The sequence below is a fragment of the Schistocerca gregaria genome, chromosome 11, assembly GCF_023897955.1.
Source record: "Schistocerca gregaria isolate iqSchGreg1 chromosome 11, iqSchGreg1.2, whole genome shotgun sequence".
Classification (NCBI taxonomy): domain Eukaryota; kingdom Metazoa; phylum Arthropoda; class Insecta; order Orthoptera; family Acrididae; genus Schistocerca; species Schistocerca gregaria.
Window position 1 is genome coordinate 85,513,212 of NC_064930.1, and position 13,477 is coordinate 85,526,688.

General features: G+C 37.5%; 2 protein-coding genes and 2 long non-coding RNA genes across 19 annotated transcripts in view; 2 read left to right on the forward strand and 2 right to left on the reverse strand.

The window, feature by feature from the left end:
- The window catches only part of LOC126295461 (uncharacterized), a 107,158-nt gene extending 103,063 nt beyond the window's left edge, over nt 1–4,095 (reverse strand). Inside the window, exon 1 of the long non-coding RNA XR_007552494.1 lies at nt 4,022–4,095. This is a non-coding gene — a long non-coding RNA (uncharacterized LOC126295461). The remainder of the gene's footprint in view (nt 1–4,021) is intronic.
- The window catches only part of LOC126295455 (zinc finger protein 708-like), an 885,643-nt gene that overhangs the window by 350,248 nt on the left and 521,918 nt on the right, over nt 1–13,477 (forward strand). The window contains exons 1-2 of one of the 11 annotated variants that reach the window (XM_049987977.1): nt 4,221–4,283; nt 7,280–7,369. The exons of 3 other annotated variants lie outside the window; for them this stretch is intronic. In XM_049987977.1, the coding sequence (XP_049843934.1) occupies nt 4,275–4,283; nt 7,280–7,369 (99 nt within the window). In that variant the 5' untranslated portion in view covers nt 4,221–4,274. Of the gene's footprint in view, nt 1–4,220; nt 4,284–4,886; nt 5,778–6,030; nt 6,317–7,279; nt 7,370–13,477 lie in introns of those variants that run through there. 7 more of the 11 variants (XM_049987982.1, XM_049987975.1, XM_049987979.1 and 4 more) reach the window with 7 other exon arrangements.
- The window catches only part of LOC126295459 (uncharacterized), a 1,097,875-nt gene that overhangs the window by 312,667 nt on the left and 771,731 nt on the right, over nt 1–13,477 (reverse strand). The window lies entirely within an intron of this gene.
- The window catches only part of LOC126295452 (zinc finger protein ZFP2-like), a 909,451-nt gene continuing 901,766 nt past the window's right edge, over nt 5,793–13,477 (forward strand). For 2 of the 6 annotated variants that reach the window (XM_049987969.1, XM_049987970.1), the window contains exon 1: nt 5,794–5,955. The gene's annotated coding sequence lies outside the window, so the exon portion shown is untranslated. Of the gene's footprint in view, nt 6,023–13,477 lie in introns of all 6 variants that reach the window. The other 4 variants (XM_049987963.1, XM_049987965.1, XM_049987955.1 and 1 more) reach the window with 3 other exon arrangements.

Below are 13,477 nucleotides of genomic sequence, written 5' to 3' on the forward strand. Positions count from 1 at the left end.
AGCAGCCTGAGTGAAAATTTCTGTGCTAATGTAAGTAACTGTATTCCACTACCAATTGGTAATAGTGAATATTAGAAGTACAATGCATGTCTTATCTAAATTACAATGTAGAAATGTTTATATTAAAGAATTCATGAAGAGGGTAATGGGAGTTTTCCAGAAGATAATCCTTTAAGTTACTTTTAAACTGTGGTATTATACTGGTATTTTTTTCCCCATGCCTGATGGGAGAGCATTAAATACCATTAATAATTGAGTAATGATTCCCTTTTGTACTAGACAAGTTTTTTCTATCAACCTCAAGTCATGTTTTAACCTTGTGTCATAGTCATTAAACATTCTATTGGCTTTGCACATGGGGAGGTTCTTAATTAAAAGGCGCATAAAGGATAGCATGTATTGTCAGGTCACTATTAATCCTTTATGCAGTTTACAATATTTCTCAATGAATGACTTCTGTTAACTGACCTTATAATTTGGCTTGCTCTTTTCTGAATGACTAATACTTTATTTTCCATTGGTTGGTCGCACCAAATATTATGCTATTGGACAACAATGGATGAAAATAGCGAAAATGACCAATTTTAACATCATCAGTATTAGCAGTTGCTGCTATAATATGTAGTGCATAAGCTGCTCAAATAAGTATTTTTCTCAATTCCAGAACATGGCACGACCAATTTGGTTTATTAGGGATGAGGAGGCTTAAAATTTTTGAAGAATAAACTTTCTGTCTGTTATGATCATTACAGCTTAGATTTACGCCCTCCTGAACTTTGAGACCCATCAAAATGAATGTACTTTCATTTCCAACTGGACCACTTATGAAGATCATGGAACACAAAGTTGGCACATGTTGTAATGTCATCATCTGGTGTTTTTTTCAACTAAAAGAGGTGTATCGTCCGCAAAGAGAGTAAATTTGCTGGTAGCCTTTGTACAAAGAGAAACGTCATTAATAAAAATAATAATTTAAAAGCTGTTATATCAAAGACTTTTAAGTATGACTAATGTGGTCTCTTGCAGTAACTGCAAGAAAGAAGTCATTACTAATAAAACACTTGTAACAGAGACAGTTTTCTGTTTTCCTAACATTTAAGTATTATGATAAATGAAAAAAATAATAATAATAAAAATAAGAAATAAGGAAAGAAAAACAAAATAAATGTCTAGTGACTTTGCTGAATAAAACCAGTTGCTTACTGTCAAGCAATTTTACAGATAAAGAAAAGAAAAAAAAGGTTGAAATTGAGCTTGAACCTCCTACGGGCTCACTGCTTTATCTATTTTGGAAACATCTTAATTCATACTATTATCCAAGAGTTTTAAAATCCTATTCTTATTAATGTAAATAAGAACATAACATGATTTGTACAACATTATTTACACAGCACTTGAAATACATTATCTCTAGGCTCATATGTCATTATGAAGATTGTTAACTATGTTATACTATTTAATTTAGTTGACCCGCAGAAAATAAATATTAGCAGCCTGTGAAATTCATTTTTAGCAGAAAATTTTCTATTCTTTCTTAACACAGCCATTTTCTGGTACTTTCCTTGTACACATTCAAAGTTTATAACCCTACCCAATTTAGAAAAATCACTGTCATATTCGAATTTCTAACCATTCACTATATTCAAGCACACATACAGAAATTTAAAACAACCTATTATTGATTAGCAGAAACATTTTATCTGGTAAATTTTCTCTTACAAAACTGATTACTGAAACAGCTTATTGCTTTATGGTCATGGTGAAAGTTCTGATTTATTTATTTATTTATTTCGTATTCCATTAATCCGTATTGTGATAAATCACAAGGATGTGGAATGAGTCATGATTACATACAACAGATATAATACACATACATAAAATGACAAAAATGTACCATAAGATTATGAATAAGTTTGTAGGTTAAAATCAAATCAAAGGTATAGCTCAAGTAATATAAAACAATACCTAAAAAGGAAATATAGTACATTTTCCAAATTAAACAAATAATACACATATATAAAATGACAAAAATGTACCATAAGATTATGAATAAGTTTGTAGGTTAAAATCAAATCAAAGGTATAGCTCTAGTAATATAAAACAATACCTAAAAAGGAAATATAGTACATTTTCCAAATTAAACAGTTAATGTGATCTATAGCAAACAAATTTTTATCAGTATAAAAAATCATTGCTTTATCTGTAGATACTCATCAAGAGAATAGAAGGAATTTACCATTAGGTATTCTCTCAATTTACATTTAAAAGTAGGTAAGACATTAATGTGATCTTTAATACCTGATGGAAGGGAGTTGAAAATTTTTGTGGCTGAATAATGAACACCTTTCTGAACAAGACTTAAATGTTTCAGATCCCTGTCTAGATCATTTTTAGACCTAGTATTATGATCATGACATTCACTATTAGTTTTAAAAAGAGATAGGTTGTTAGAAACAAAAATCATCAAAGAAAATATGAATTGAGAGGTAAGTGTTAATATTTGTAACTTATGAAACAGACTTCTGCAAGAAAATCTTGGATGAACACCACTCATGATTCTAACAGCTCTCTTCTGTGCAGTAAATATTTTTTTGGCTAAAGGCTTGTTGCCCCAAAATATTATGCCATACGACATGATAGAATGAAAATAACCAAAGTAGGCAGCTTTAGTAGCGTCCTCATCACCAATGGGGGTGATTACACGCAGAGCATAAGTTGCCACACTGAGCCTTCTATGTAGGTCTAAGATATGCTCAGACCAGTTCAGCTTGCCATCAATTAGAATGCCCAAGAACTTAGATGATTCACAGTGTAGTATATTTTGGTTACCACAGTTTAAGTGGCATACTTCATTTTCTTGTTGAGATGTGTGAAATTGCATATACTGAGTTTTCTGAATGTTTAGAGTTAGTCCATTGCACTTAAACCAGTGTAGGATGTCAACGAGTACAGCATTACATTTATTTTCTAGGTCACTGTTAGTTCGACTTTCAAGCAGAATAGTGGTGTCATCGGCAAAAAGAGTAAATTTACACTCGGTGTCTGTGCAAAGTGGGAGATCATTGATGAAGATAAGGAAAAGCAAAGGTCCTAGGATGGACCCCTGAGGCACACCACACTTTAATGTGCCCCAATCAGAAGAAATGGGACTATCATTGGCACCATTAATTATCACCTTCTGTTTTCTGTTTTGCAGATATGATTCTATCCATCTACCAATGCTACCTCGCAAGCCATAAAAATTAGCCTTATGTAAGAGAATGTTGTGGTCCACACAGTCAAAGGCCTTAGACAAGTCACAAAAAATTCCAATGTCATGCAATGCTCTTTCTTAGTGAAAAATACATTTACCTCTTGGTTCTTCCTGAACCATTTGCATTTACACATTTGTACAAAAGAACTATCGCATAACAATTGTATTAAATTGCCCTGCAACTTTCACTGTTAACACACTCTTTGCAGACCTATAGCACAGAATGGAGTAATCAAATGAATGCCCAAAGCATTCTGATTGGCATAAATTAGTACCGACCACAGCTTGTTCTTTCTTTGCATTTCTATATGACTATAAGCACTTCAAACCAAAATATTCATTATTACACAATAGCTAATGTTATAATCTAGAGAAGCTTCAATCAGATTGCTATTGTCCCTAGTCATCTCTGCACAAATATTATTGCTACACATGAGGGTATGAAAGACAATATGAGCACAAAAATACAGTCGATGTGTATCTAATCCGTAACGAAGTATTTTAACAATTACTTTCACATTCATTGGAGATCGCAGCATAAACTGCAGCAGAAATTACACTCAATACATCACAGTTAAGTCGTTAATTTTGTGAAGTTACATAACATACACGCACAAATGTTATTGTATGTATCGAGAACAGCAACTTGCCTAGGCGCTATACATACAGGACGTTGGATTTTCCATGAATGTAGAGCATATGTATATAATACATACCACAATATCACTGGGTAAATTATCATCCCTCTTTCGGAATCGGAAAACTTACATGTTGTTAGAAAATAAGTCTGATGGCGGGTCGACCGAAGCGTCCGATCCCACCCGTCTGCTTTGACCCGTGACATACGGCTGTTGTGGTGTGTGACCTCATGACGGCGTGGAATTTAGTTTGTGAAAGTGGCGTGTTTGTAGGTGTCGTTTTGATGCGATCAGTGGTGCTCTCTGGTGGTGTGTTAGGTGATGTTTTTGGTTTAGTTTGCGAGTGTGGTGTCGTGTGTGAATTTTGGTAAATTGCTTTTTTTATGTCTTTGGTAGGTATGGATATGACTGACATGATCAACAGTTTTCGGTTGTCGGGTATGTGTGTTGTCTCTCAAAAATAAATCTTCAACTTTCAGATTTTTGGATGAAGTCGTGAAGTGTTCAGTTTGTCGTGAAGAAATGAGGCTTTCTTTAAGTTCTGGCATCTCGGACCAGGGTCAGCTGTATGTGGAGATGTAAGGATAACAGGTCAAGGGAAGTGTTCGATCCCAATTTATGGGATTGGGAACTTCTATTGAGTTGTATATGTCAAGGGAAGTGTTGGATCCCAATTTGTGAGATCAGGAGCTGCTGTTGAGCTATATAGGTCTAGGGATGTGCTCGATTCCAGATGATATTGTGTTTAGTGGTATTTGGGGAGTTTTTTGATGTCGGTTTTTTTCGTCGTTTTGTGTGGTTTTGTATGGAGGTGGGTGTCTAAATTTGTTTATATTTGGTTTGTCCTCACCCAAAAACCCCCTATTTCCCGCGCTTGTCCCGTTAGTGTCATTAGGCTTTTTGTGGAACGTGTGTGTGCTTGTTTTTTCGATGTATACTCGTCCTCATAATGTGTAGGTAACGACTTTATATGCGCCATATTCGAATCACGGTTTATGGTCGTTGTGACGTCATGGGGCATAGCAGCCGGGCAGGATCGGACGCTTCCGTATTTCCATGACATTCGAAACTGCTTAACGAAACGCGAGCAAATGTAACTGCATCAGATTAGGAGTTTACTGTTATTTCAGAATAGTTCGTTGTTTTTATTCATTAATTTATGCAATCTGTTGATTTTGTTTAATATCTGGGATTCTGGGAGCCCTTACGTCAACATTTGTTTAGAGTTTAGACTCAAGACTCCTACCGATCTACCAAGGAAAACTTATTGCGTTCAAAGAAAACGAGCTGTGGAAGAGGTGAAGGTGAACCTATCTTGTAATAACATCCATTGCCGATGAATACCTTTGGTTGTATAACAGACAGTTGTGTCATGAGCAAACACAAATTCTTATTTGTTTAACTCTTAGTCGTTTTCGAGTGAAGTTCTACGATCATCAGGGGGTTCATTTATTTTATTAGTATTATATACTGACGTTTATGTGGCTGGCTGACTTATGTAGTATAGCTGATATTTTCCTCTAGTTCGTCATTTTTTGTGGTTCCGCTTTTTCATGCCTCTCGAGAGAACGTAAAATATGCTTTGCAATATCCACAGAGTCACTGCTTGTTTAACTTACATCAGAAATGGAAAAATACGAACTACAACCCCAAGATGAAAACATCTTTCCAGTTAGGTGCTCATCATTAAGCAGCCATTCTTGATTCTAGCAAAGTGGTAGCGATCTTGTAGCCAGTAGAATAAATAAAAACTGCGTCCTCCGAGCAATAAAAAAGTGAGAAGGATTATATACATGAAAGAACGAAAGACGAAAATTTATTTTCGAACATAAACCCAACTACAATTTCCTTTCTATAATAACTGTGTAGGACCCATGAAGCAACTTGTGAGTATATTTTTATGAAACACTCGTATCTATTTCTATCAATATCGTAACAGTTTAATATGATTTAGCCGACAAATTTCACTGTGATTTTATCGACATCTGAATAACTGTGTTTGGGTAACGTTTGGAAAATGTGGTGACGGAGTGATGAGTGGGACAGCTTGTATGGTTGTTTTAGGTTATGTTTATCTCGATAAAACGTCGCTGTCAACTTGTTAAGTTGCAAGTTGTGAAAAATATTACATGTACGTAGTCCCATATCGTCTTGTAAAGTGCCCGGTAATTTGTCCACATTACATGAAATGTATGCATATGTTTTCCCGTAGTTTGTAAAAGGCAGTTTCTTTACATTGCGATCTCAAGTGAAAATGAAAATCGTCGTTAAATACTTTGTGATGGGCGAGAGAAGACGTGTAATGAAATTTGTTCACTAACTGTGCAAGTTGTTTGTTGTTTACCGCCGCTGATATACCTAGTTGTGAAGAGACAAGAAGTTTGTTAGCTGTGTAGCTGCTCCGGATTACTGCGTATGAAATTTGGTACTAATCTTAGTATTTCAGATTCAAATACCAATAATTTATACATTTTTTTCAGATAATGTTTGTATTGGAATGAAACAAAATGCTGTAGAAGGTATTAGGCTATGTCTGTTGTTTACTGTGACTGTTCAGTAAGTTTTGAGCACTTCTCTAGCACGAACTTAAGTACAGGAATTATTTAAGATTCCGCCGTGGCAGTAGTTGTTCTACATTTGTATATACAGCATTGATGGGGATGAAAAGCATATTAAATTGCGTGATAAAATTACCGTCTTGAGGCTGCTGAATTCAGAAGGGGCAGAATTTCATTTATGCCTGCAACTTAATATGTGAGTAAACAGTGTATATTATTACATCTGTGTTGAGAGATTAAGCTTTTCAGTGTCTTATATGCGATTAAGAAATACAAATTCTCTTTTGTTCTTGGTTATATCAGTAAGAATCGGATTACAAATGTGTTGGATGACAGCATTTATTACCAAACGTCCATAATATATTTAAAAGCATTGAGCTCACAGGAGGCTGCAAGCTTCATTTCAAATTGTCTCATCATATGTTAAATCGATGTTGGCTGTAGTAAATCGTTTTAGTAGGAAAAATCACTTTGCTTGTATGAGTTGCTTTGTATGGCCATATTGCTGAAATTAGAATTCATTTGGAAAGCTAAATATTTATGTCTCATAATGCCTACATTATAGTGTACCATTGGCCCCTGTTTCAAAGAAACATCAATAATAAATTTTTTCCATTGCATGTGATTTTGATCTGACATTTGAGGTAATTTGTTTCAGCTCTTCTTAACCAGAGAGCTGTCAATCTGTTGTTGTTACAATTTGTTTTCTTTAGGCAGTGTTAAATTTGTTTTGTGTGCACTGGCTCATATGTTTATGCTGTTCACGAGTTACTTTATTGTGATAGTGAATTTTGAATATGACTGTTTTTATCTGATTCCTTGTTTTTCAGGGCCTTCACACTGCAGCAATGGATTACAGAAACATTATTTGGATAAAAACAGAGCCAACAGATGAGATATCGACTGTGGCAGACTCCACTGTAAGTAGTTTTCTTGTATATCCTACCATTGTTTTAATAATTTCTGTATGTAGTGTTCTGAATGAATAAACATCAATCAGTGATTTGGTTGGGAGTACGGAGAATGCAGTGTAATACAGAATCCAGATCTTTTTGTTAAACGTAATGATCCACAACACTGTGAATAAAATGTGTGTGTTTAACATCAGACAGAGGGAATAGTTTGGATTAAATGTTTAGCAGAAGCTAGAGAACTTCTTACATAACAACTCATTGACATTTATAATACATAAGAATAACATGGAGCTTATTCTGATCTGCTTCTTTTAAATATCAACTTTAATTTGCAGCTAGAAAGTTAAGTAGACTTACAGTAATTTTTTTTATTAACATACGATGTTTGCTGGCACATAACATATTTGTTTTGTAAGTAAGGTTAGAGATAACTAAGCTTCTATATTCTAATATATACATTAGCAGTTCTCTTTGAATATGTAAACAGTATGTCAGTAAATTTCATTTCAGATAAAATTCAGCACTGCACTTCAATAAATAGTTGATAGCACTCTGCTTGCACTGTGATAGATTACAATTTCAGTGATATTGTGCGTTGAACCAATCGATACCAGGCTTTGGCTGTAACCCTTGGTGGAATGATGTGGCATATGTCGTCATACGTGCACAGGGGTCAACAGAAGCAACCGATTCCACATGTTGCTTTGACTCATGATATAATAGTAGTATTGTGATGTTGAGTTGGTTTTATTTGTAGATATTAGATTTGTTGAGTTGCTTTTGGATGGTGTCCTGTGAGGGTGGAAGTGGACATGCTGAGTTTTAGGTGTGTACAGAGTTCATTAGAGTTTTGGCTTGTATAGTGCTAATGTGGTCTTCAGTTCAAGTAGTTGGTGGGGCAGTGTGGGTTGTGAAAGTGTTTACAGTGAATTATTAAGGTTTTTTGTTTATATGTTTGGCATTTTTGTTATGTCTGATTAGATTGGAGTTGGTTGTGCATACAAACGTCTATGATTTTCATTGATTTTTTTGCTGGGTGTGGATATGACAGTGAAATACAAAAGTGCATCGTTACATTCTGCGAGTGTGGTGATATGGTGCCTGTCACACAAACAGTTTCTGCAGATGGGCGGTCTTACTGCTGAATGTGTTAGGTGTTACATTTGTGGTGACAATATGAGGTTGACAAGGGTTCCGGTGGCTCAGGCCAGGGACATGTATATGTGATGTCAGTGCGAACATACCTGGCGATCTATGAGATTCTAGATTTTCCCTGTGGGGAAATTGTCTTGCTCTCTCATTATTTTTGTTGCAAGTCCTTTATAAATATTTCTGCATGTGACACTACTGTGAGAGAAAGAACTGTTTTGGACTGGATATCTGTTTGTCGAGAGGTTTTTTCGGAGTAAGTGAAATGTAGCAGGAAGTTGGTTGGGCCAGGTGTGGTTATTGATGAAAATGATAATTCACAGTATGGTAAGAGGAAGTATGGGAGGGGCAGGGCTCTGGTAGGTTCATGGGTGTTGGGGGGGGGGGGGGGGGTTTGTTACTTCAGTGGATGGGTATGCTGATTGTGTTTTTAGAGTTTTACTGAGCTGCAGTAAGAGGTAACTAGTGGGTCTGATTGAAGAATATATTGAGGGGGTAGCACTATTGTTTCTGATGCATTTTCGTCGTATAGGGGTTTGGGGAAGAGGGGTTATAATCATTGAGTAGTTAACCACAGTACTGAGTTAAAGGGTTGTGACAGTGAGGCTTGTACTAACATGATAGAGGGGCTTTGGAAGCAATTAAATCAGTTATGAGGAGGGGAAGAGGCATTCTTACAACCTACTATCTCATTTGGATTTCTATTGCTGACAGAAGATTTTTTGAGGGGAGGATGTATAGGCTGAAGATGGTGAGTTAAGGTTTTCCCTTTTTGTGTGTGTGTGGGGGGGGGGGGGGGGGAGGGTCACATGATGGCGAACCTAGGTGGTATTGCTTGAAGGTCTTGTTGGTAAGTAATTTTCGGTTATGTTTCATTCTATAGTGATCGTGATATTTTGTCTGTTCTGTATCTATAGTAGGTTGATTGTGTTTTAATTGATGTAGTGAATATGGAGTATTTGGGTTGTTGGGGTTTTCGTTCCACCTTTGGAGTTGTAGGTGTCATTTTTTTGTCATCAGCAGCTGCGGTTGAGCTATATAGGTTAAGGGAAATGTCCAATTTCTAAGGTTTTGTTGGTGTAATGGAATGTTGCAATGTAAACTTTTTTGGGTATTATTTGTTTTGGCACAGTGTAGGTATTGTTCCGTATTTGACTTATCCCCACACTAAAACCCCAATTTTCTGTGGTTGTCCCGTAAGTTTCACTTTATTATTTTTGGAGTGAAACATTGTATCATACTTATTTTTCTTCGCATTTGTTTGCGTGTGTATTTAGTGACATCATTGTAACCATTTTATATATGCTGGAAGTAGCCGCTTCCATCTCATGGTTCAGAGCAACCAGGTTGAATTGAATCCTCCTGTAATGCCATACAGAGAGAGATATATAGTAGAATACTGTTAATGTAACTCTGTTTGTACATTATGTTTTGAGTGGAATGTTGCGATGATGGCCTTCACCATATCCCATGCTGCATATTATTTTGTAAGGTGACAGTTGGGTTTTGAGTAGGCAAAACCAAGTCCTCTGCCCTGAGAATAACTATAATTCTTGTTATCACATTTATTCTACCTCTCTTTAATATTTGCAAGTAATGTATGCTTACTATTTTAATTGTGATGTCAGTTGAGGTGGTTGAGATTGGCAGATTCAGATTTTCTAGCAAATACCTTTAAAGATTGTGTTATAATTTGATTAGTGAGATAAACTTCGATTAAAATAAGTCTTATACGATTAAAGTTGTATTTGATGAATACTAGTTTTGAAGATTTGAACACAGCTTAACAATGGATATGTAACATGGAAGCTTCTCTCCCATACTGAGTGGATGGACTTAACCTTCTTAGACCCTTCAAAAACCATATTTAGTATATCGTGTTAATTGAAAGCCACTTACATAGCAAAAATACATAAAACTTCCTACACAGTCTATTTTGTCATAAATATATTAAAAACAAAGATTCCAAGACTTACCAAGCGGGAAAGCGCCGGCAGACAGGCACATGAACAAAACACACACACAGAATTACTAGCTTTCGCAACCGATGGTTGCTTCTTCAGGAAGGAGAGGGAAAGACGAGAGGATGTGGGTTTTAAGGGAGAGGGTAAGGAGTCATTCCAATCCCGGGAGCGGAAAGACTTCCCTTAGGGGAAAAACAGGACAGGTATACACTCGCGCACACACACACACACACACACACACACACACACACACACACACACACACACACACACACACACACATCCATCTGCACATACACAGACACAAGCAGACATATTTAAAGGCAAAGAGTAAGGGCAGAGATGTCAGTCGAGGCGGAAGTACAGAGGCAAAGAAGTTGTTGAAAGACAGGTTAGGTATGAGCGGCGGCAACTTGAAATTAGCGGAGGTTGAGGCCTGGGTTCATCCCTATGAAATCCCCAAACCACCTTCCCTACCCTCTGGCTCCTACCCTTGCAACCACCCCTGGTGTAAAACCTGTCCTATGCACCCTCCCACCACCACCTACTCCAGTCCTTAACCCGGAAGGTGTACACAATCAAAGGGAGAGCCACGTGTGAAAGCACCCACGTGATTTACCAACTGACCTGCCTGCACTGTGACACTTTCTATGTGGGAATGACCAGCAACAAACTGTCCATTCGCATGAATGGACACAGGCAGACAGTGTTTGTTGGTAATGAGGATCACCCTGTGGCTAAACATGCCTTGATGCATGGCCAGCACATCTTGGCACAGTGTTACACCGTCTGAGTTATCTGGATACTTCCCACCAACACCAACCTATCCGAACTCCGGAGATTGGGAACTCGCCCTTCAGTATATCCTCTCTTCTCGATACCCGCCAGGCCTCAACCTCCGCTAATTTCAAGTTGCCGCCACTCATACCTCACCTGTCTTTCAACAACTTCTTTGCCTCTGTACTTCCGCCTCGACTGACATCTCTGCCCTTACTCTTTGCCTTTAAATATGTCTGCTTGTGTCTGTGTATGTGCGGATGGATATTTGTGTGTGTGCGAGTGTACACCTGTCCTTTTTTTCCCCTAAGGGAAGTCTTTCCGCTCCCGGGATTGGAATGACTCCTTACCCTCTCCCTTAAAACCCACATCCTCTCGTCTTTCCCTCTCCTTCCTGAAGAAGCAACCATCGGTTGCGAAAGCTAGTAATTCTGTGTGTGTGTTCGTGTGTTTTGTTCATGTGCCTGTCTGCCGGCGCTTTCCCGCTTGGTAAGTCTTGGAATCTTTGTTTTTAATATATTTTTCCCATGTGGAAGTTTCTTTCTATTTTATTTACATTATGTCATAAATAGATGCATTTGACCACTCTCCCCACTTTTCCAGCAGTTGTTTTTATTTGTTTGGCCAGTATCACAGTGGAAGGCATTGTACCAAATGCATATTTAACAGCTATGTGTTCAAACGGAATATTGACGTATTTTATCCCTCTGTGAGGATTGTTCATTGTAAATGTAGTAGCAGAACGTCACTGTGAATTCAGTGTAAATATTCATGGTAGGAGAAAAAAAGTTTCTCTGCTACAGTTCCTTAATGTTGATAATGGCATGTGCAGTGTTATATGGCTTTATGCTTAATTATCAGTTGATTTGTTTTCACCATGTAACGCCCGCTGTGTACGTCGTTAGTTGCTGAGCTATGTATCACTTTTCGTTCTGATGCCGCAACTCTGACTTTTCTATATCTGTACTACTTTTTATCTGTATAAATGATGAACTATCGGTTTTGCCGTTCAACAGCTTTTCAATAACTGTGGAAGTATTACAGGCATCGCGTCCCACTTAATGTGTCATCTGCTTATACGTTTTACATGAACCTTTAAAGACTCGATCGATCTGTTTACAAAGCGAAAGCAGAATCTCTTTGCCTTTGATGTTGTACAACAACGACCTAGGAATCTCGACGCCCTCGCGGCCCAGGCTCTTCCACGGCTCGCAGTAGTTTGTAGCATTTGTTTTATTCCTTGCTCACTTGCTGCTATGTCGAGCTTTTGTGGTGACCGTTGGGCAATGTCTTCCATGTTATCTGCAACATAAATAAATTTTCTTCCCACAGTGTTGCTGAAAACCCAAAAACAAACTTAAAGAACATAATAATAATAACTGTTCTTACAGTTCTTCATATAAGTCCTGGTCGATTTAATGAGGGGTGAGACAGGCCTAAGCCTTGTGACACCACACATGCTATGCTACGCTAACTCTTACTGTGACATGATGTGCTATTACAAAGACGTCAACCCAGTAAGAAATAACAAATAACATTTATTAAGAGTATTTTACGAAATGGTACTTAATTTTGCTAAAAATTGATGTATGGCGGATGATGTCCTGAACATGATGGAGTGGTATCTAACTAATTTTGCAGTCTCTTCACAGTCTGATATTGTCACTGATAGAAATCTTTGCAAAGACTCTGTAATTGGTAATGGTTCTCTGTGAGCAGCAACTATAGTGTGAGAAGGTAATCTTCAGAGTATTGTGTGAGAATTGCCAGCTCTGGAACTACTGTCTGGCTGCTGGTGGGGAACTGTTTGTTTGTCCGCATTTGCATTCCACTGTATTTTGAGTATGTCAGTGGGAAGTTCCCTGTCTGCCCAGTGGAAGCAAAAGCTGTGTAGTCTGCAGTTGACATTATTTCCTATTGGCTGTCTACACTATGAGTGGACATACACGATGTGCTGAAGAAGGTAGAACAGAAGCAGGAAGAAGTGTGTGTTAGGGAGCACCATCTGGAGGCTGCTCACATGGAACTGATAGATGTCAGGCAAGGGTATGTGCCTGTATGTTGGTGGCGGCCTCATGTGGTATTTGGTGTGTACTTCTTGCCCAGTACACAAATTTCCTCAAAAAGTATGTTGTGAGGCAGCCCTAAGCAGGTGGCTAACCGCTACTGAAGTGTACAAGGTGGAAGGCAAAAAGTATCTTCATCACTTCTTTTCTCTTTATGC